Genomic DNA, 21,376 nt, shown 5'->3' on the forward strand with positions numbered 1-21,376 from the left:
CTCTTCCTGGTACTGATGCTGTAGGTATTAACCAGTTACTGCCTCACAGAAGAGCCTCTCGCTCTCAGGCTGGCATGATGACTGGGGCAACCCTTGCTAATACACTAGTAACAATTAAAGAGCAACACCGACTGGAATGTAATTAAGTGCCCAAATCTGTAGCTCAAGGGCAGGGATCAGCAGCCCTTCCACTGAAACGAAACCTGTGTGGCTGGCAGGGAAAAAGTGATGATGCCTGTCCGTGCCGGCGGAGCCCCCTGTCCCGCCTCCCCCACGTACACACCTTATCTCAGAGACAACTCCCCGCGTCGGAAAGCCCGGGGAGGGGGGAGGGGGAGGGGGAGGGGGCGTGCCGCTCGCTTCCGCGCTGCTTTCCGTCCCCGGCTGTCTGGGGGAGGTGCTGCAGGACCTGCCCCGGCCCGGCCGCGGCCACCCCGGGCCCCGGCCCCTGCCCTTTGCTCTCCCGCTTTTGCAGAAGTACCGAGGCCCTGGGGGGTAGGCGGGGGAGCAGCCCCGGCGGAGGCTCGGACGTCCTCCCGGGCGGCTCGGGGGCCCCGGGCGGTGGCCGCGACCGCTTTCTGGCCAGAAGCCAGGGGAGGGAGCTTGGGGTAAGGGGAGGGCCCTGAGGGAGGGGTCAGACTCAGGAAAGAGTTAATGCGGGGAGGGGGAGGGGACAGGACGGAGAGACCGGAGGGGAGGCTCAGGTAGGAGGCGGACGCAGGCGGGGAGCCCGCGGGGGAGAGGGGCGCCTGCGGGGCCGGGGGTCGGAGTTGGGGGCTCCCCCGCTCGCCCTCGCCCCGGGGCCGCCAACTTACGTCCGCGGCGGCGACTTTCAGTTTCATTTCCGCGGACCCTCCTGCCTGGGCCGCAGCCGCCGCCGCGATGCCCAGCAAGTTCAGCTGCCGGCAGCTCCGGGAGACGGGCCAGCGCTTCGAGAGTTTCCTGGTCGAGCGGGGACTGGACATGGAGACTGATCGCGAGCGGCTGCGGACCGTTTACAACTGGGATTTCAAGATCAGGTACGGGCCGGCCCGGCCCAGCCCCCGGCCCCGGTGCGCGGGCCCAGCTCGCCGTCACCACCCCCGCCGCGGGGCCGCCCTGCCCGCCCCGGCCCCGGCCCCCGCCCCGGCCCCGGCCCCGGGCGCCCACGCACGCAGCTCCCCCGCGGCGCGAGCCGGCCCGGGGGCGGCGCAGGGCTCCCTCCCGCGCTGTGCCCGCGCCCCGCCTGCGCCGCCGGCCGGGCCCCCGCGCCGTCCCCCGCGCACACCCGCCCCCGCCCGCCCCCCCGGCGGCCGCGGCCCCGGCCCGGCCCCGACCCGGCCCGGGGGGGACAGCGGGGTCCCGCGCGCCCGCGCCGCTCGCGGTGGGGGAGGGGCCGGGCACCGCGGGGCCGCGGGGGAGCTGCCCGCTGCTGGCGGCCGGCCCGGGCGCGCGGGCTCCGCGGGGACCCCCGCCCGCCCCGCCCCGCCCCGCCCGCCCCCGCGGAGCCGGAGCCGCAGCCGGAGCCGGAGCCGGGGGGCCTGGCCGACGTCGGGCAGCTGGGCCCGGAGGCGCGGGGCGTCGGCTACGTGCGCGCCAGACCTCCACTGGCACCTGTGGCTCCTCCGTGGAGACCCGGGGCCGGCTCCCGAGGCCCTTCCCGCCGTGGCTGGGGCTGTCGGGCCGCCCCTTCCTGGCAGCCTCCGAGTGCAGGTCAGACGCTCCTCCCTGGAGAACCACAGACTAGTGCCTCGGGGAACACCTATCAACAGGCTGCGGCCGCGGCCGAAAACCACGGCACAGTTTAGCGGGGACGGGCGCGAGGACCCACGCAGGATGCACGCGGGGCGGCGGGGACGTGGGCCTCGCGCCAGCCCCCCTGACAAGGGCTCTGGGTTCAGGCAGACCCGAGGGCGGTCAGGCTGGGTTCATGGAAGGGGCGTGGGGGGCTGCGGGAGGACGGAGTGGCTCCACAGTGATCGGAGCATATCTCGAATTTTTTTTTTTTTTTTTGGTAACGGGTGTCACATTTTAAGAGGGGCGTTAGCAGGCTGGAGCAACACTGGGGAAGGGGCAACGATTATGACCCGTTGGCGCCCTCACCCTGGGCTGGGCACCGTGGGGAATACGAAGAACACCACCGGGCCCAGGGGAGCAGGCGGCTCCAGGAGCATGGGCTCTGCTGCAGACCATATACTATCATAAATGGTAAAGTAACAGGAATAGGATAGAGGTAAGAAACCTGCTGAAGAAGAGTAAGGAAAGAGCAATTACTGTTGAGACACGTTATCAGCTCTGCACATCCTTGAATTCACTTCTGTCCACAGGATGGGAGTCCCGCGGGCCTCTGAACGCAAGTCAACTACTACTTCCGACTCTGTGAGAGAATGTGGTGTTTGTTTTTTGTTTTTTTAATTTTTATTTATGATAGTCACAGAGAGAGAAAGAGAGAGAGAGGCAGAGACACAGGCAGAGGGAGAAGCAGGCTCCATGCACCGGGAGCCCGACGTGGGATTCGATCCCGGGTCTCCAGGATCGGGCCCTGGGCCAAAGGCAGGCGTAAACCGCTGGGCCACCCAGGGATCCCAGAATGTGGTGTTTGGATGCTTGTTAGACCTGTGCGGAAGACTTGATTTAAGACTCTCGCTGTAGGGTTACTGTAGTAGAGGAGAGAGCTCTACTCCCAACACAGCAACACTGCTGAGAATTGATAGCCAACAGCAGAGTGAGGGGTCAGTGCATGGGAAGTTCCCAAGAGGACACGTGAAGGGGTTGGGGGCAAGGTTGAGGCCTAGTGGAGACAGGGGTTCAGAGGAGCCTGACTAAAGTTTGGCCAAGGAGAGAGTCTTATCATCGTCTCTAAACTAAAGCTACACAATACGTACTATCCAGCCCTGGGGAAGAACAGGCTATATGGTCACTGCATACCCAAAACGAGATAAAATCTACATTATGGCTGAATTCAAGGGGTCTCCAAAGTTATTTTTACTGTATGCGCTTGTTTTTTATGCAAACAAGGTACCACTTCCCCTCATGATTATTAGAGAATTTTATGTTTTCTTATGCTAATACCGTACCACCCCTCTGTAATTAGGGAATTCATGACCGGGGCTTTGGATTTGAAGATTTAAGGTAGTTTCAGCCCTCAGAGGAGAAGGAGGAGAAAAAGCTTACTTGTTGATTCATAGTCTGTCATGAGATCCAGTCAAAAAAAACCTTAGAGGGGCACCTGGCTGGTTCAGTCGGTAGAACATGCCGCTCTTGATTTTCAGGGTCGTGAATTCAAGTCCCGTGTTGAGTGTAGAGATTCTTTTTTTTTTTTTTTTTTAAGATTTTATTTATTTATTCATGAGAGACACAGAGAGAGAGAGAGAGGCAGAGACACAGGCAGAGGGAGAAGCAGGCTCCATGCAGGGAGCCCGATGCAGGACTCAATCCCCAGACTCCAGGATCATGCCCTGGGCAGAAGGCAGGCGCTAAACCACTGAGCCACCCAAGCGTCCCGAGTGTAGAGATTCTTTAAAAAAAAAACAAAAAACCTGAGAAATGTTTGCCTTGGAAAAGAGGGAAATTGGAGAGAAACAAGATCATAATCCTTGAATATTTTGAAGACTGTCACAGTGGAGCGGATTATACTTCCCTGTCACTCCAGAAGGCAGAACTAGTTTCATTCAATATGCCCCCCTCACACTCTCCATGCCCCCACGCCAGGCAACTGGAGCTTTCTTTTGTGATTACAGAGAACTTTATTAATGCATCCTTTAAACCCAGGCTGCAATGCTGTGACATCAACCCTCATCCTCCCGGTGAGAATTCACTGCTCCTTCCTCTGGGCTCTCAGAGCTCATTCTTCACACCTAGGCTGTAGCTCAATGGTACTGCGTTGTTCCCGACCGGACTGTTGGATCCTCAGGAGGTGGGGACAGGCTTTTTGTCAATATTGGCACCCTCCCTCCGTCCCCAGCCCAGAGCCTGGCAGGTAGTTGATGCTCTGTAATTGCTGGCAGGATGTAATTGAATTAAGTCGAGTTGATCTACAAGAGAGACAGCTGCGGGAGGGCCTGCAGGTCACACACCCCCCGCAGGAATTCTAGGGAGATTTCCCTACTCTGGGGAGGGTGCATGCCTTCTAGCTAGGTTCTTTCAGGATGTTGTGGTGTTCTGCTGCCAACTTTTTGCCTTTTCCCATCGTTCATTATTTAACAAACATATTTAATGAGGCTCTGCTCCGGGCCTTGGTTCCTGCCTCCGTAGTCTGGGGCGGTGGCAGTGGCAGTGGCAGATGTGTAGACAAACACATAATAGAGTGCTGCTGGGGCTGGGATAGTGTCTGGATAGCCGGAGTTCAAATCCTGGCTCAGCCACTTAAATGAGTTGCATTGGATTTTGAACAACTATCTAAATTCTCCTGTTATGTGTGTAGAGTAATGCCCTCCTCTCAAGGTGGTGTGAGGCCAAAAGCCGCTATCCCAGTTAACCTCTTTACCACGCAGCGGCGTGGGCTCTGTATGGGGTAGCTGGCGTTAGTACAGTGGTAGCCGGGAGGCTGTTGGTTGTCTGGAGGAGTGGCCGGGGTCAGGAGAAGTTTCGAGATAGGACTGCTCTTGCCTTGGGCTAGGGACTCCTTCAACCAGCTGCGGCCAACTGCTTGTGAGCAAAGCAAAACTGCGAGTCCAGAAGGAGCCTAAGGAAGAGGCGGCAGTGAAACAACTATTTCATTACCGACTCGATTAGTCCTGGGACAGAAGGTCCCGGACGCGGTGGGCGAGTGTAACTCAGAGACCCGACCCTATAGAGGAGTCAGAGGTTTCTCGGCCAGAGTGATGTTGGAACCAAATCCTGAATGAGAAATGGGAGTGCACAGATGGAGGGGCAAGGGGACAGCATTCCAGGCCCAGAGGGAGTAGCACCCTTGCGAGCCAGGAGTGAACTCCATGGTGGTGACTGAGGCCTGAGGGAGGTGGGGCTAGATGGGGCAGGACCCTGCCAGCTGCCCAGAGGCCCGGTGTGTTTGCTTACTTTTAATCAGGAACAAGAAAGCCCGGAAAGTTTCAGACTAGGAGCTGATGGATTCAGGGTTTTTATTTTATTTTATTTTATTTTATTTTATTTTATCTTATTTTATTTTTAAAGATTTTATTTATTTATTCATGAGAGACACACACAGAGAGAGAGGCAGAGACACAGGCAGAGGGAGAAGCAGGCTCCATGCAGGAAGCCCGACGTGGGACCGGATCCCGGGTCTCCAGGAGCACACCCTGGGCTGAAGGTGGCACTAAACCGCTGAGCCACCCGGGCTGCCCGGATTCAGGGTTTCAGAGAGATTTTCTGCCTTCTGGCCTGGAGGACGGCCGGCTCAGTGAGACCACTATCACAGTGAAGAATACATTTCACTCCGGAGCCTGGTGACATGCTGCTTTCAGAGAACAGTGTGTGTCCTTGAAACGGGGCAGAGCCTCACTCCCTGCCCTCTGTTATTTTTTATTGTATTCTACTTCAGTGTTATAAAAATCCTGGTCTTGACCCACTAATGAGAGTTGCGACTCAGTTTGTAAAAACACAGAACTAGATGTCCCTTCAAGATTGCTGCCAAACTGGATGTTTGGTTCTGAAATGCCATTCCTCTAGTCCTGAGACCCTCCAGCACTGCATCTTAAAAAGATTTGTTGTTGTTCACCAAACACATGACAGGGACCCAGGGCAGGGCATCAAAGACTGAGGAGGCCCACAGGCACAGGGAGGTCTGCAGAGGGATACGAGTGGGTGAGAATGGCCCAGGTACCAGTTGAGGAGGGATCCATGTGAGGACCGGAGCCTCAGTTTCTTCTTCTCTAAAATGGGACAATAATAGCTGCTATCTGATTGTGATGATTAAGTGAGATAATGCATGCGGGTACTTGTAGGGGCAAACAGGAAGTGTTCAATAAATGCTTCCTGTTGTTGATGGTGTTGCTGTGTTTGCATGAACGTTGTTATGCAGAGGATCCCAGATGTCGTGTTAAAAGGTTAGACTCCGTCTTTTAGACCATGGAGTCATGAATGGGGGCCATGATCCCATATTCCGGGGGTAATTCCTGCTAGTTTAGGGGAAGAAACACAAAAGACTAATAAACAGAAGGAAAGATCTTCGACTGTGTCAGTTAACCAGCAAAATGAAAGTTTAAGCAAGATACCATTTCCTGGAAAAAAAAAAAAAAAAAGATACCATTTTCTGGTTTGGCAGATTGTCAAAAAATTGAAAAGATTGAAGATTTCTGAGGTTAGGGTCTGGGAAAAGGGTATTCTCAAATTCTTGTCAGTAATAATGTTAAGTTCATACAACCTGTTTAGAGCACAATTAGGCAGAACTTCCCAAAGTTGTAAAGAGTCATTCTGTGTGACCCAAAAGTTCTCCTTGAAGGCATTTGTCCCATAAATCTCCTGCTAGTACAGGCGTCTGTGTGCATGGATGGTTATTTATTATAACATTTGAAATAGCCAGCAGTTGTAGGTGCCTGACTGTCTATCACTGGACAAACAGCTAACACACCACGTACGTTCATACCACGCTGTCCTTGGTGGCCATCCAAAGAGTGGAGTGGCCTGGTACAATGTCCGGAAGGATGCCCATGGTAGTGAAAGAAGCCTGACAACATGAGAGTGTGTGCAGCACCTGGGCAGCTCAGTTGGTGGAGTGTTCGACTCTTGATCTCAGGTCTTGATCTCAGGGTTGTGAGTTCAAGCCCCATGTTGGGTGTGGAGCCTACTTTAAAAAAAAAAAAAAAAAGAAGAAGAAGAAAGAAGAAAGAAAGAAAGAAGAAGAAGAAAGAAAAGAAAAGAGAAAAGAAGAAATCTTTATATGTATAGAAAAATATACCCTGAACAGTTAAGCTGATAGTTGGGAGTGAGGGCCCCTAATGTTCTGTGTTAGATGTTTGTGTTGTTTAAGTTTTTTGATCCTTTGGATGTCCACCCCTTCATGTATCTCTTTACGTACCCATACTGTCATCACACCTCTGTCAGTTTGGCCCCCTGGGATCATTAGAATATATATATACTTGTTTATTGTGGGTCCCTCCCCATAGCAGCATCCCCCCTCCATTTCCACTGTCTGCCCCACGCTCAGGAAACTCATACTGTCAACCAGGGTGTTCTTTGGGTTGTTTTATTTAAAAAGGATCAGGCTGGGGATGCCTGGGTGGCTCAGCAGTTGAGCTTCTGCCTTTGGCTCAGGGCCTGATCCTAGGGTCCTAGGATTGAGTCCTGCGTTGGGCTCCCCACAGGGAGCCTGCTCTCCCTCTGTCTATGTCTCTGCCTCTCTCTCTGTGTGTCTCTCATGCATAAAGTCTTTAAAACAAATAAATAAATAGAAATAAAAAGGATCAGGCTGTATGCATTTCCCACATCCTGCTTTTCTTACTCAACGACACATTACAGAAATCATTCCTGATCATCTGGTGTAGACCTCAAATACATTTCGGATTCCCCCTGCCAACATTTTATTATGAAAAACTTCAAATACAAAGAAAGGTTGAAATAATTGTACAGCGAACACCACCCATATACCCTCACCTAGATTTCTTAGTGTTTTTACACACCTGCCCACTGATCCATCTTCGTGTTTTCAGTGCATTTCTTTTTCTTTTTTTTTTTTTTAATTTTATTTATTTATTCATGAGAAGCAGAAATAAAGGCAGAAGGAGAAGCAGGCTTCCTGCGGGGAGCATGATGTGGGACTTGGGACTCGATCCCAGGACCCTGGGATCTCCACCTGAGCCAAAGGCAGATGCTCAACCGCTGAGCCACCCAGGGGCCCAGATGCAGACTTCAGTGCACCTCACCCCAAACAATTCAGCATGATTGTTATTAACTATAGGAGTTCAAATTTTAAATGAAACATATAAACCATGAATTGGACACATTTTGACCATTCTATGGAGGTTTTTTTTTTAAGATTTTATTTATTTATTTGAGAAAGAGAAAGAGCAGGGGAGGGGCATAGAGAGAAGCAGACTCCCCTGCTGAGCAGGGAGCTGTATGCAAGGTTTGCATAGGACTAGGGACTTTGGGATCATGACCTGAGCCCCAAAGGCAGAAGCTTAACCAACCAACCCACCCTTGCACCTCCCCATTCTATGAGTTTTAACAAATCCATACATTGTGTGTCTTCCCTATCAACATCTAGAAGATGACATCATCTCCGAAAGTTCCCTCACCTTTCCTGGTTGGTCCTCACCCATACCCGCCCAGAGAAAACCACTGCTCTGGTTTTTTTCGAGATTGCGCTTATCTGGAACTTCATTTAATAGAATCGGGGGTGGGGGGGTCAGCCCGGGTGGCCCAGCGGTTTAGTGCTGCCTTCAGCCCAGGTCATGATCCTAGAGACCCGGGACCGAGTCCCACGTCAGACTCTCTGCATGGAGCCTGTTTCTCCCTCTGCCTCTCTCTCTCTCTCTCTCTCTCTCTCTCATGAATACATAAATAAAATCTTAAAAAAAAATAGAATCAGGGGATATGCACTCAGGGTTTTTTTTGTTTTGCTCTTTTAAAGATTTTATTTATTTTAGAGAGGGCGTGGGACGGGGAGGAACAGAGAGAGATAGAGTCCCCCCCAGACTCCCGACTGAGCGTGGAGCCTGGACATGGGCTTGCTCTGGAGCCTGAGCTCAGCCTTAGCTCAGCATAACGTTTTGTTTGTTTTAAGTAAACTCTACCCCAAACGTGGGGTGCAAACTGGACCCCAAGGTAAAAGTCGCATGCTCTGTCAGCTGAGCCAGCTTGGCAACACCCCCCATGACGTTTTTGAAATTCATCCATGTTGTGTGTCTCTGCAGCTTATTTTTATCACTGGGTACTGTGCTTCACCCAGATACAAATCACAGTGCCTTTTATCGTGTGTTCAGGGACGTTGTTCTCGGTCCTGGACTATTTTGAATAAAATTGCTGTGAAGGATCTTGTACGTTTCATCAAGGGATACACCTGGGAGGAGGATGGCTGCATCACAGGGTAGATAGGTGTTTATTCTTATTTTAAAATTTTAAGCAAATTACTTAACCTCTTTTTTTTGGTGATTGGCAGCAAAGTCCACTCGTTATGACCTTATCTAGGGTGAGGCTGTCTCAGCTTTGCCTGGTTCCTGCCGGTTTCCTGAGCCCATTTCTCAACTTCCCAGCAACTTGCTGATAAATAGCTCTTTTCACTTAAATCAGCCATAATTTTATTATTTTTGCTTATAACTAATAATTCAAAATATACGTAGTTGTCTAAAAGTAATGTGACTGGGTCTTGGTCTTCATGTTTGTTTTTTTGTTTAAGATTTTATTTATTTATTCACGAGAGACACAGAGGTAGAGGGAGAAGCAGGCTCCCTTTGGGGAACCTGAATTAGGACTCAATCCCAGGACCCTGGGATCATGACCTGAGCCCAAGGCAGATGCTCAACACTGAGCCACCCAGGTACCCCAGTCTTCAAGGATTTTACTTCCTTTCCACCACCTACCTTCCTTTATATATATTATATTTGTTTATATGTTTATTTATTGTATGTGTATATGTATGTATTGTTATATGTGTGTCTGAGTTTGGACAAAATATGTAAAGGATTATATGAATCACATTTATTATATTTATAATGGTATGTGATATTATATAAACATCCAAGTTTGGACCATGTATGTATAACCTGACAGGTAACATCCCAACCACTGCACACACAGCAGTGCTTTGTGCCACCCGGTGGTTCATTTTGCACTGTCATCTGTTTTGTTTATAAAAGAATAGTCTGAAATTATTTGATAAATTCTCTCTCATTCTCCCAGCAAGTATTGAATAAATACCAGTGCTAGGTCCATACTAGGTGTTATAGTTGTGTTTTCTAATGAATTTTTATTGTACATATAACATTCTTCCTGATTAAAAATCAGAACATTGCCACATATGCTTAGTTTTATATGAAACAGCAACTTTTTCCAAAGTGATTGTACCAGAGTGTACTCTGACCATTCACGAGTGTTCCGGTGTGTCTGTGTCCTTGTCAACATTTGGTGTTGTCAGCCTTTTAGATTTTAGCCATCTGGGTGGGTGTGATGTGTTCTTTTTCATCGCTACCTAGTATTCCATGTTATGGGCATTGGCAATTTATTCAGTTGTCTCCCTGTCGATGGACATTTTTTGTTTCCAGTTCTTGGCTGCTGTGACTAAGTCTGTAGTGTGCATGCTCACTTTACTTACATTAATTTTACATTACTTTACGCTAATTATATTAATTTTACATCCTAAATATGATCAGATCCCATCAGATCCTCATGCACAGGCACTTTTCTTTCTGTGGGATACCTTTCCAGGCTTGCGATGCCGGAGTTAAAGGATACCTACACTTCACATGTTAGGAGACATTGCCAGATTATTTGCCGAAAGGTTATCATACTTCACTTTCCTACCAGCCAAGTATGAGAGCCCGCTTCCACACATATGCCCAAGAGTAATACATGCTCTATTTCCTCCTTTTGTCAGCCTAATGGAAGTAAAGTGGTGTCTCATTCTGACTGTAATTTGCATTTCTCTGCCTTAGGAACATCTTTTCATCTGGTCATCTGGATGTGTTCATCTTTTTTTTTTTTTTTTCTAGAAATCTGGGTGACTAGATGTAGAATACAAGAATTGGGAACCTTTTTCCACAAGTATGTACTAGGTTTCTGATGAAAAAAAGATTTTTTTGTGTGTGTGATGGCTGTTGCTTTAGACCAGGGTTAGGAAATTTTGGGGTAGTGGTAATAGGCATGGGGAATAATTTGAGAAATACTTAGATTGTAGTATCCAGGGTAAAGGTTGCAAAATTTGCAAAGTTGAGGTCCTTCCTGCCTGTGTGCCCATGTGGAAGTTTCCAAAAATAGGAGATTTCACATTCAAATGATGATTTGGGCTTCTCTCTCTCTCTCTCTCTCTCTTTAAAGATTCGTTTATTTGAGAGTGAGAGAGTACACAAATGGGGAGAGGGAGTGCAGAGGGGAAGCAGAGGAGTGGCACTGCCGAGAGCCTGACTAACTTAATGAGGCTCTGTCTCTAGAGCAGGAGATGAAGACCTGAGCTGAAACTGAGAGTCGATTGTGTAACCAACTGAGCGACCCAGGCGGCCCCGATTTGGGCTTCTCTTAAAAGCCAGAAGATCTGGCCGCCCTGGGGCTCTCTTCCCCGCCAGCCACAGCCATCTGGAGATGAGTAGCAAGCAGGTGCCCCCCTTGAGCCCCTCTTGAGACAAGGCATGCACTCTCAGCTTTGTTGAGAGCCCTGTTTGCTCCCCAGCACTAAGCTGAGAGCTGGCCACTTCTCAAGGCACCTGTGCTGTTGTTTTCTTAAGTGGAATTAGGAGGAATGTGAGTCCTTCCTCCACTGATGGCTCAGAAATGGGACTCTCCGGGTGCCTGACGGGGCTCAGGTTATCGAAGATGCCCATGGAGCCTGTCTTCTGCTGGTATTTGAGGCTGTGCTCGATCTGTGGAACTTAAGCAAGGGGCCCTGGTAAATGACAGTGACTCCTGATTTTCAGCCCTTTGTGACCTCAGCAGCATCTGAACCTGATACCTGCTGCTGAGACTGCCTGCTGATTCCCCTCCCTCCCCCAGGGCTTCCCTCTCATTTCTCCTCCTCCTGGCTTGTCTGTGTCTCCACTCTTCTCATGCTGCTCACACTCCCTGGGGAAATCCTGAACACTTCCATGGTTATAACTACAACCTGAGGACTCCTGAGTGTTAGGCTAGACTCAGGCTTGGCTTTGGCCTGAGTTCTCATTTTCGGACTCATGGAGCAGGCTGCCACTGGACCACACACAGGAACCTCCAACCGAACATTGCAAGTCCAAATGTCCTAGTCAGCCCTCCCACCTCCTCCACGTCCTCCTCCTTGTCCTTCTCCTGTCCTTACCTCCTATCTCAGGAGTGACCCCTGAAGCTGAGCCATTGATCTGAGTACTGTCCCAGACTCCTCCCTCTTCCCTTTCCTGTCAGTCACCAGGTTCTGCTAATCTTACACTCTAAATATTATCAGATCTGGCCCCCTCTTTTGTCCTCACCACCACCCTGTTCAGGCCCTTGTCATCTTTTAATTGGACTGTTGCAATGGCCCTTTGCTAACTGGTGTCCCTGCCTACAGTCTTGCCGCCAGCAAATCCATCCTCCAATCCTGATGCCAGAGTGATCTGAAATGCAAATATGATCTTGCCACTCCCCTGCTTAAAACCCACCAACCGAGGGGGTTCTGTAACCAGTGTAGCCTCTGCCTCTGCCGTGGGCTGAAAGTAAGTTGTTACTACTCCTACTACCACTGCTACTGTTAGTACTACTATTACTACTAATAAGAATACTAATAATAGTAGGTGACATTTACTGCTCATTTCTTACCATGCTTTCAAAAGATTTATTGTCTTCTTAAAACAAAACAGAGCTGATTCAAAGTTTTCCGAACGTTTGCTTGGGGTGAGAAGGCAGAGGGGCAGAGCGACAGGCAGGGGGCACCAGGGAATTGTCTGCACCGTAAATGATGTTGGTAATATGCCAGTGAGTGACCGTGCTACTCTAGCCTTCATAGTTACCGTGGTTCTCGGGAACTAGGATTTCCTTTCATTCCTTGTCACGCACTGAGGGAGGGTGGTCAGCTGGCCAGACCCCGACTGTGTCACATGTGGGGATGTCCTCTGGCTCCCAGTTGCCAGGAACGGAGGCGAATCGCTGGCCTTCACGGTCAAGTGTAGGCTCCGTGGCCCGGCATGCCGAACTCCAAGACCTGCTCCCTGCCCGCCTCTGCTGCCTCCCACCACGCCCGTCCTGCACTTCTCACCATAGTGCAAGCAGACTGTGTGATTACTAATCCTAGCATACCTTACAGAGATCTGTGTGCCAGGCACTGGGCAGATGGATACCGCGGTGCCCGGCCCCCAGGTAGGCCTCATAACAACCCTGCAAGGTCCCTTGGCATCATCCCTGTTCTGTGTGGGAGGAAAGTGATGCTCTTGAGGGAAGTCGTCTGAGGTAGCCCAGCTGGGAGCCAGGTGGCAGGCTGCCCCCAGCCCCAGCACTTGCTCTTGCACCCCCTCCACCTTGGCTTCCACTTGGCCCTCCCTCTTGTGCCTGGCTGACACCCCTTCGTTCTTCAGGACCCGGTCCTGGAGAAACCTCCATGGCTGTGCCCCTGGCGGCTTGCCGGAACCCACAGGTTGGGTCTGTGCTGGGCTTCTCCAGGCGGGCCTGGATCTCTGGTCTCATTGAAGCCCCCAGGCCCTAGCGCAGTGTCTGGCACATGACAGGTCTCTGTAAGAGTTGAGTTGACTAAACTGAATTCCAGGCACTAACCCGCAAGGTTTTTGTCCTTCTGACCAGTGTTCCCTGTCTTCACCTTCTCTAGGCACAAAACCAAGCTATTTGATCTCTGGAGAAGGATCCTTTCCCTTCCTGCTTGGGTCCCATCTGCACCCTTTGACTTCGGGTGGAAACGCTGTCTCATCAGCCACCTGCCCACACACCCTGGACATCTGTGCTCTCTCTGACCCCTCTCCCTCCTCAGCGTGGGGCAGGGCCCCAGATCCACCCTCTGCATCAGCTCCTTTGGCTTCCCCTTAGCCTTAGCTCTGGGTTGTTTGTATTTTCCTGTCCCGAACAGCTCCCGCCCCCCGCCCCCCAAGTCTCCATTTCTTTCTCTCTCTTCCCTTAGTCCTCCGAATCACCAGCCCGGTACTGTTTTCCTCCTCAGCAATGCACAGTCTGCAACCTGCTGTTTTAAACAATCGGATTTTGTCTTAGGAAGTCCTATTGAATTCCCCTCAAATGTTAACAATTCCTGTGACACCCCCCTGCCTCCCACCCCTGCCCCCTGTCCTTGGTCTCCTTCCCTGGGCCCTGTCCTGTTCCGGCCTCCGGGCTAGACACTGCCCCCACCCCACCCCGACCCCCACCCCCAGCCAGCCTTGCCTTCCCTCACTTCCCAGTCTCCTCTGCTTCTGGCAGCTTCGGGACCCCTGCCCCTGGCTTCTCATCCATGCTGTATGGAATGAAGATCGCAAATCTGGCCTACGTCACCAAGACTCGGGTCAGGTTCTTCAGACTCGACCGCTGGGCCAACGTGTGGTTCCCAGAAAAGAGGAGAGTGAGGCTGGGGTCAGACGTCAGCAAACACCGCAAGTCACTACTGGCCAAGATCTTCTACGACAGGTGGGTGGGAGTGGGTGTGGGGGGGACCCGAGTGGCCGAGGGAAGAGTGGGTCACCTCAGGCTGGGGTAAGGCCCTGTTCTTCCGGGAGGGGGAGGGGCGGGGAGGGGGGTTGTCCTTGAGCTCCGCTGGCACCGTGCCAGCCGCCCCGGCCCAGCCCCGCCTCGACTCCCACTCTCCCCAGGGCTGAGTATCTTCACGGGAAACATGGGGTGGACGTGGAGGTCCAGGGGCCCCATGAAGCCCGAGATGGGCAGCTCCTTATCCGCCTGGATTTGAACCGCAAGGAGGTGCTGACCTTGAGGCTTCGGAATGGAGGGACCCAGCCCGTCACCCTCACTCACCTTTTCCCGCTCTGCCGGACCCCCCAGTTCTCCTTCTACGATGGGGACCAGGAGCTGCCCTGCCCCCTGGGCCCCGGTGAGTGGGGCTTGGCGGGCAGGAACCACCGGGGGTTCGGGCTTGCCCATCCGGAAGGGTGGGGGCCTCCGGAAACACACCCCTGCAGCCACTCTGTCGCTGGCTCAGGGATGGGGTACGGGCAGGTGCTGCTGGGGGTCCCTCCCCTGCGCCCCCTCACTCCACCTCCTCTGTCAGGCGACTGCTATGAGCTGCACGTCCACTGCAAGACCAGCTTCGTGGGCTACTTCCCGGCCACGGTGCTCTGGGAGCTGCTGGGCCCCGGGGAGCCGGGTTCAGAAGGAGCTGGCACTTTCTACATCGCCCGCTTCTTGGCTGCCGTGGCCCACAGCCCCCTGGCCGCACAGCTGAAGCCCACGACTCCCTTCAAGCGGACCCGGATCACTGGAAACCCTGTGGTGACCAGCCGGATAGAGGAAGGAGAGAGACCTGACCGGTAGCGCCTTTCCCTCCCACCCGGTCTGGGGCGGGGTGCCCAGTGCAACAGTGGGGGCCCCCTTTCCAAGTGCCTTTGTAACTCTCCTAGGCCTCAGAGACCTTTTCTGGTGAGGACGGAAGTTGCAGGTGACTCAGAAAAAGTCCTAAATATTTTCGATCATATGACAGGTTGTCAGGCAGCCTGTGGTAGACCTCACTCTCTCCTTTTTACAACTCTATTGAGTTAATTCACATACTATACAGTTCACTCATTTAAAGTATACACTGCAGGTTCTCAGTATATTCACAGAGAAGGGCACCTGCCATCACAATCCATTTTAGAGCACTTCACCAGAGGGACACCTGGGTGGCTCAGCGGGTGGAGCATCTGTCTTCGGCTCAGGGCGTGACCCCCGGGGTTCTGGGATCGCGTCCCCATCGGGCTCCCTGCAGGGAGCCTGCTTCTCCCTCTGCCTCTGTCTCTGCCTCCTATCTGTGTGTCTCATGAGTAAGTAAATAATGAAATCTTGAAGAAAAACCAAGAAATGAACCTATGCCCTTTAGCTATCATCACATTTGCCCCCCATTCTCTCCCAGCCCTAAGCAACCACTCATCTGCCTTCTGTCTCTATAGGTTTCCCTATTTGAACATTTCATATGAATGGAATCCTATAATTTGTGTAGACCTCTCTTTCTAATATGACTAGAGGTTTACAGATTACTAATCTAGAAAAGCAAACTCGCAGCTGCACTCTTTTTGTTAAAACGGCACATGTGGAATACATACTGACAAAGAAGAGTCTAGAAGTTTACCTACCAAAAACTTAGGTGTTGGTTATCCCTGGATGATGAGAGTGTTATTGGCTCCTTTATTATCTATTTTCTGATTTTTTTTTCTCTAAGGAACATAGATTATTTATATCCATATTATTTACATATATGTGTGTTCCTTGTGTGTTTTTTGAACATTTCCAACGATGGAGCTTTCCAAAAAGGAGAATGGAGCCTTGGGGCGAGTAGCCTCATGGAGTAGTGAGCTCTGCCTCCTTGGGCAAAAGCTCCCTCCCCTCTCCAGCAATAGTTTTCTAGAAGGGCTTCTTGTATCTTCCGGGGAGGGGCTGGGCCGTCTCTGCCTCTCCGAAGCTGCAGGGATCTCTGAGTTTGTGGTTACTTTTCTTTTCCCTGTTCTTGCAGTGCTAAGGGCTATGACCTGGAGCTGAGTATGGCGCTGGGGACTTACTACCCACCCCCTCGTCTCCGGCAGCTGCTCCCAATCCTTCTTCAGGACACAAGTATCTTCACTGCCCCAAAGGAGATTGCTGAGATCAAGTAAGAGCCGCACCCCCACACCCCCGCTGCTTTATATGTCTCTTTGGACTGCCCCATAGCTCTGCCCCCAGCCTCCTGTGCTCTGTTCCTTCCTCTACTGAGCACGTATCACATGCCAGGCACTGTTCAAGGCGAATCATTCACATGAGGGCCTTGCCCATTGCAGTGGGGAGAAGGGAACACGTATCTTTCAGTTTCATGCATGCTGAGTACTATGAGGTAAAGCCAGACTTCCAGCGAAAGGGGACAGGACATACAGTCTTGCGGAGGGCAGTTGTTAGTGTTGGCCTCTTTGAGATGCTGACATTGGGATGAGGCAAGGGTGTTAAGTCTCAAGGGTATCTTGGGGGAAGAATGTTCCAGGCCCAAGGACCCGTAGTGCAGATGCCAGGTCTGGTCCAAGTGGGTGGGGGCAGCGGCGTTGGGAGGAAGGAATGGAGAGCCAGGGCTCCATGCTCTGAGGCCTCTGACCCCTACCCACTTCTCTGCCCTTCTAGTCTTCCCTGATCTCCTGGTGCTTTCAGAGCCCCAGAGCTGTGGGTGGGAGGGAGGACGCTCCCGGGCATGGGGGGTGCCTGACTAGTCCTGTTCCTGCCCCATCCCATCTGCCCACCCACCCCTGCCAGGGCCCAGCTGGAGACAGCCCTGCAGTGGAGAAGCTACGAAGTGAAGTTCCGGCTGCTGCTGCACCTGGAGGAGCTGCAAATGGAGCATGACATCCGGCACTATGACCTGGAGTCAGTGCCCATGACCTGGGACCCCGTAGACCAGAACCCCAGGCTGCTCACACTGGAGGTCAGGGCACCCCGATGTGGTATGGGGAGGGGAAAATGCTCTTCCTGATGGCAGGGCAAAATATGAGTAAGGATGAACTTGTTCCTGTGCCCAAAATGGGTGTCGGAGCAGGGCAGTGTGCAGGCAAGGCCCAGCTTGTAGTCCAGACAGAGCTGCCACTGGGCGAGGGCTCTCTCTGGGCCTCTGTTCCCTTATCTGGAAAGTACAGAGCTGGGCTAGATACTTTATCCGCCCTTTGCTGGCCCTCAGATGTTGCGTGTTGTGCACTGGAGCCCAGAGTAACACACGAGTGTAGATTTCTGCATACAGGGGCGGCGGTGGCAGTGGGGCTGGGGCAGGGTGATCAGAGAAAGATTCCCGCAGGAACTGAATTTTGAGCAAGATTTCAAGGGCAGCACAGGAACTGAGTTGGCCAACAGGGCCAGTGGATGAGCTGGGAAGCCGGCTCTCAAGTTCTGAAAGTGTGCAGGGAGGGTTTCCAGGACTGCCCGGCTCAGCATCTCTGCAGTCTGGGCCCATTTGTCTCCTTGCTCATCCCCTGACTTTGGCCCTGGCAGGGTGGAAAGAAAAGAAACAAAGCTCCCTGGGTTTTGGGGTAGAAGGACAGCCTCAGTCCTTGTCCCTCAGAGGAGGTCTGGAGAGCCCAGGGGTTGGGACCCACAGTTAGCCATCCCTGAGATAGAAGCTTGCTTGTGTCCACACCCCATAGGTTCCCGGGGTGACCGAGAGCCGCCCCTCAGTGCTACGGGGTGACCACCTGTTCGCACTTCTGTCCTCTGAGACACATCAGGAGGACCCTGTCACCTACAAGGGCTTTGTACACAAGGTGGAATTGGACCGTGTCAAGCTGAGCTTTTCCACGAGGTAGGTGTTGGGGGACCCATGAGCTGCTACAAGGGTCTGCAGATATTTCTCAGGCTAAAGGAGTGGATGTGTTTCTCCCTGAGAGAGAAGTGGGACCCCAGGACAGAGCTCATTCTTCAGGGGGACCCTGAGCTGCCTCAGCAGCAGCTTCTCCTGGATGGATTGCATGGCTGTCTTGAGAAGTGGGAATGGTATCAGGGTAGATGCAGAGCCAAGGCCCCCTAACTGGAGCTCTTTCCCCCCCTTCTTTCCCAAAGCCTCCTGAGCCGCTTTGTGGATGGGCTGACCTTCAAGGTGAACTTCACCTTCAACCGCCAGCCCCTGCGCGTGCAGCACCGCGCCCTGGAGCTCACAGGCCGCTGGCCGCTGTGGCCCATGCTCTTTCCCGTGGCCTCCCGTGGGGTCCCGCTGCTGCCCTCGGATGTGAAGCTCAAGTGAGACCGGGCAGGGGTGCCTTAGCGCTGCTTGGAGTGTGGGGCACAGGGGATGGGAGTTGGGAAGGCTTCTGGTGCACAGGGCCCCCTCATGTTTACGGCCCCTCTGCCAGGCTGTACGACCGCAGTCTGGAGTCGAACCCCGAGCAGCTGCAAGCCATGAAGTACATCATTATGGGCACTACCCGCCCAGCCCCCTACATCATCTTTGGGCCTCCAGGCACTGGCAAGACTGTCACCCTAGTGGAAGCCATTAAGCAGGTAGGGCGTGAGGGTAGATCTGGGGCCTTTGCCGACACCCCACTCCCAGCCCCAGGGACCAAGTAGTTCTCAGATTCTGGGTGTCCCCAGCTCCCTGATCACCCCTGGGTTGGCGTTGAAGCCAGGGTGGCCGTTGAGCATTGTTTTGTAGGCTGGGTGGTGCACAACTCAGAGTCACTGATCATTCGGCCATCACAGACCCAAGTGTTTACTACACCAGTACTCCCGCAGGAAAGTGTGTCCCTGGACTAGGGGGCTGGCAAGGGACGTTCAGAACTTGCCGTTTGTGTCACTGCTTCCCTCAGGTCTGGGAGATAAATGCCACCCTGTGCAACAGGAGTCACAACCAAGTCTGCCCCGTACCCCTCCCTCTGGAACCAGAGAAGCCACTTCCCACACTACTTATCACCCCCCAGGTGGTAAAGCACTTGCCCAAAGCCCACATCTTGGCCTGCGCTCCATCCAACTCAGGAGCTGACCTTCTCTGTCAGCGGCTCCGGGTCCACCTGCCCAGCTCCATCTACCGCCTCCTGGCCCCTAGCAGGGACATTCGCATGGTGCCCGAAGACATAAAGGTACCAGGAGGAATGTGGAGGGCTGAGGGGTGGCGGGTGCTGGGAGGCTCCGGGTCAATGCCGAAGCCAGGAAACTCGAGGTTACCTGGATTCTGATACTCGCTGAGGGACCCTGGGTGGGTTGGGACCCATCTGTGGCCAGGGAAGCAAAGAGGGGTGAAGGAGATTGTCCAGGAGACCCCCGAACCAGAGTGAGGGTGAAGTTGGGTGGGCCTGGCTTATTCCTCCTCTCCCTTCACACCCCACAGCCCTGCTGTAACTGGGATGCAAAGAAAGGGGATTATGTGTTTCCCGCCAAGAAGAAGCTGCAGGAATATCGTGTCTTAATTACCACCCTCATCACGGCCAGCAGGTGGGTGTGTATGTCAACCATGTGTGTGAGGAAGGAGGTAGTGGGCCCGGGAGATGGGGGAAGAATGATGCCTGGCAGTGGGGTAAGGGGCCAGCTTCATGGGCATTCAGGCTTGTCGGTGGGTGCCCCAGTACGACCCCTCCTCCACCTGCCCCTTCCCAGATTGGTCTCTGCTCAATTCCCCATCGATCACTTCACACACATCTTCATCGATGAGGCTGGCCACTCCATGGAGCCCGAGAGTCTGGTGGCCATAGCAGGTGAGGGGTGAGGGGTGGGCTGCATGCGTGCCGCCCTGCATGGGGTTGGGGAGGCCCCGCTGCTTATTAACTTTCTCCCCATGGCACCCTGCCTCTCAGGGCTGATGGAAGTCAAGGAGACAGACAATCCAGGAGGGCAGCTGGTGCTGGCAGGAGACCCTAGGCAGCTGGGGCCCGTGCTGCGCTCCCCACTGACCCAGAAGCATGGCCTGGGGTACTCACTGCTGGAGCGGCTGCTGACCTACAATGCCCTGTACAAGAAGGGCTCCAATGGCTATAACCCCCAGTTCATAACCAAGCTGCTACGCAATTACAGGTACCCCCACCCTGCACTGCACCTGCCATCCGTGCTTTCACCCGCTCTGTGCAGCCCCCTGCCCCGTGCAGCCCCCCGTCCAGCGCTCCATCCTGCAGGCCTGTTGGTCAGAGTCGTGTGATGCCCGGAGCCGGTGATCTCCATTCCAACTCCATCGCTGCTGCTTGTGGGCTCTGACCTTGCAAGTGGCTTCACTCTGGAGCAGTGTGCTTATCCCTAAGGGTGTTGGGGGATTGTCTGGTTTCCAGGCAGTCCAAGGAGCGGCAGGAAAATCTGGGTTTTTTCTTCATTTGAATCACCTAATTGTTACTCAAATTAAAGAGCTATAACTGGCCTTAAGGAATTTCTGTACCTAAAATGCTCAGATGAAAAGACTACCAAGAGTTCAGTTGGCGTTTGCTGTTGTGTTTTGAATTCTGGCTCTAGATTGAACACGTTATTTCACCAAATAATGGCAGTAGTAGCTGATAATTGTTTGTTTGTTTTTTTAAAGATTTTATTTATTTATTCATAGACACAGAGAGAGAGGCAGAGACACAGGCAGAGGGAGAAGCAGGATCCCTGCAGGGAGCCCAATGTGGGACTCGATCCGGGGTCTCCAGGATCACACCCCAGGCTGCAGGCAGCGCCAAACCGCTGCGCAACTGGGGCTGCCCGTTAATTGTTTTTCTACTGTCCTTCCTTGGCAAAATGGAAACCTGAGGACAGGTTCCCCCTTTCTTGGTTTATTTTAAATTTGGCCAATGAAATCCGTGGACCAGATGCTCTCGGGAACCACATTTGGTTCTGCTTTGTGCAGTTACCAGTGCCTAGCATCGCACTGTGGATCAGTGAGTCTGCTGTGCAGGGGGGGCAGTAGGAGGATGGTGTGTGTGCACCTAGAGCAGCGGTGGGGGGGCGGGCACCAAGGGTGGGGCGAAAGTAATCTGGCCCCGGGGCTCCATCTTCCTCCTCCTACCTCACAGGTCCCACCCCACCATACTGGATATCCCTAACCAACTCTATTACGAAGGGGAGCTGCAGGCCTGTGCCGACGTAGTGGACCGAGAGCGCTTCTGCCACTGGGAGGGTCTACCGCGACAGGTGAGGCTGAGTGGGGCACCCCAGCTTCACTCCTACCGAAGGTGCAAGGCAAGAGGCAGCTGAGTGGAAGTCGCAGGTTCAGTCACCTTGGCCTGGGATCCCACATTCCCTGGAT

The 21,376-nt window shown here is 53.1% G+C and overlaps 1 protein-coding gene and 2 long non-coding RNA genes across 23 annotated transcripts in view; 2 read left to right on the forward strand and 1 right to left on the reverse strand.

The window, feature by feature from the left end:
- Window positions 1-1,090, reverse strand: part of LOC140600859 (uncharacterized) — a 46,368-nt gene extending 45,278 nt beyond the window's left edge. The window contains exon 1 of the long non-coding RNA XR_012003990.1: window positions 816-1,090. This is a non-coding gene — a long non-coding RNA (uncharacterized lncRNA). The remainder of the gene's footprint in view (window positions 1-815) is intronic.
- Window positions 1-21,376, forward strand: part of MOV10 (Mov10 RNA helicase) — a 24,913-nt gene continuing 3,537 nt past the window's right edge. For 4 of the 20 annotated variants that reach the window (XM_072769002.1, XM_072769004.1, XM_072769006.1 and 1 more), the window contains exons 1-15: window positions 1-608; window positions 837-1,019; window positions 13,954-14,157; window positions 14,340-14,575; window positions 14,753-15,011; window positions 16,187-16,321; window positions 16,948-17,116; window positions 17,826-17,980; window positions 18,238-18,414; window positions 18,528-18,675; window positions 18,981-19,250; window positions 19,499-19,602; window positions 19,765-19,862; window positions 19,962-20,178; window positions 21,144-21,261. In XM_072769002.1, coding sequence (XP_072625103.1) covers window positions 229-608; window positions 837-1,019; window positions 13,954-14,157; window positions 14,340-14,575; window positions 14,753-15,011; window positions 16,187-16,321; window positions 16,948-17,116; window positions 17,826-17,980; window positions 18,238-18,414; window positions 18,528-18,675; window positions 18,981-19,250; window positions 19,499-19,602; window positions 19,765-19,862; window positions 19,962-20,178; window positions 21,144-21,261 — 2,853 coding nt within the window. In that variant the 5' untranslated portion in view covers window positions 1-228. Of the gene's footprint in view, window positions 609-642; window positions 705-836; window positions 1,020-10,586; window positions 10,639-11,500; window positions 11,807-12,106; window positions 12,252-12,838; window positions 12,892-13,354; window positions 14,158-14,339; window positions 14,576-14,752; window positions 15,012-16,186; window positions 16,322-16,947; window positions 17,117-17,825; window positions 17,981-18,237; window positions 18,415-18,527; window positions 18,676-18,980; window positions 19,251-19,498; window positions 19,603-19,764; window positions 19,863-19,961; window positions 20,179-21,143; window positions 21,262-21,376 lie in introns of those variants that run through there. The other 16 variants (XM_072769003.1, XM_072769009.1, XM_072769019.1 and 13 more) reach the window with 14 other exon arrangements.
- Window positions 1,508-4,816, forward strand: LOC140600861 (uncharacterized). Of its 2 annotated transcripts, none has more exons than XR_012003992.1 (3): window positions 1,508-2,212; window positions 2,307-2,358; window positions 3,720-4,816. It is a non-coding gene; the product is annotated as an uncharacterized lncRNA (long non-coding RNA). The 2 variants fall into 2 exon arrangements; XR_012003991.1 differs by having other exon boundaries at window positions 3,751-4,816.

The sequence above is a fragment of the Canis lupus genome, chromosome 12, assembly GCF_048164855.1.
Source record: "Canis lupus baileyi chromosome 12, mCanLup2.hap1, whole genome shotgun sequence".
Classification (NCBI taxonomy): Eukaryota; Metazoa; Chordata; class Mammalia; order Carnivora; family Canidae; genus Canis; species Canis lupus.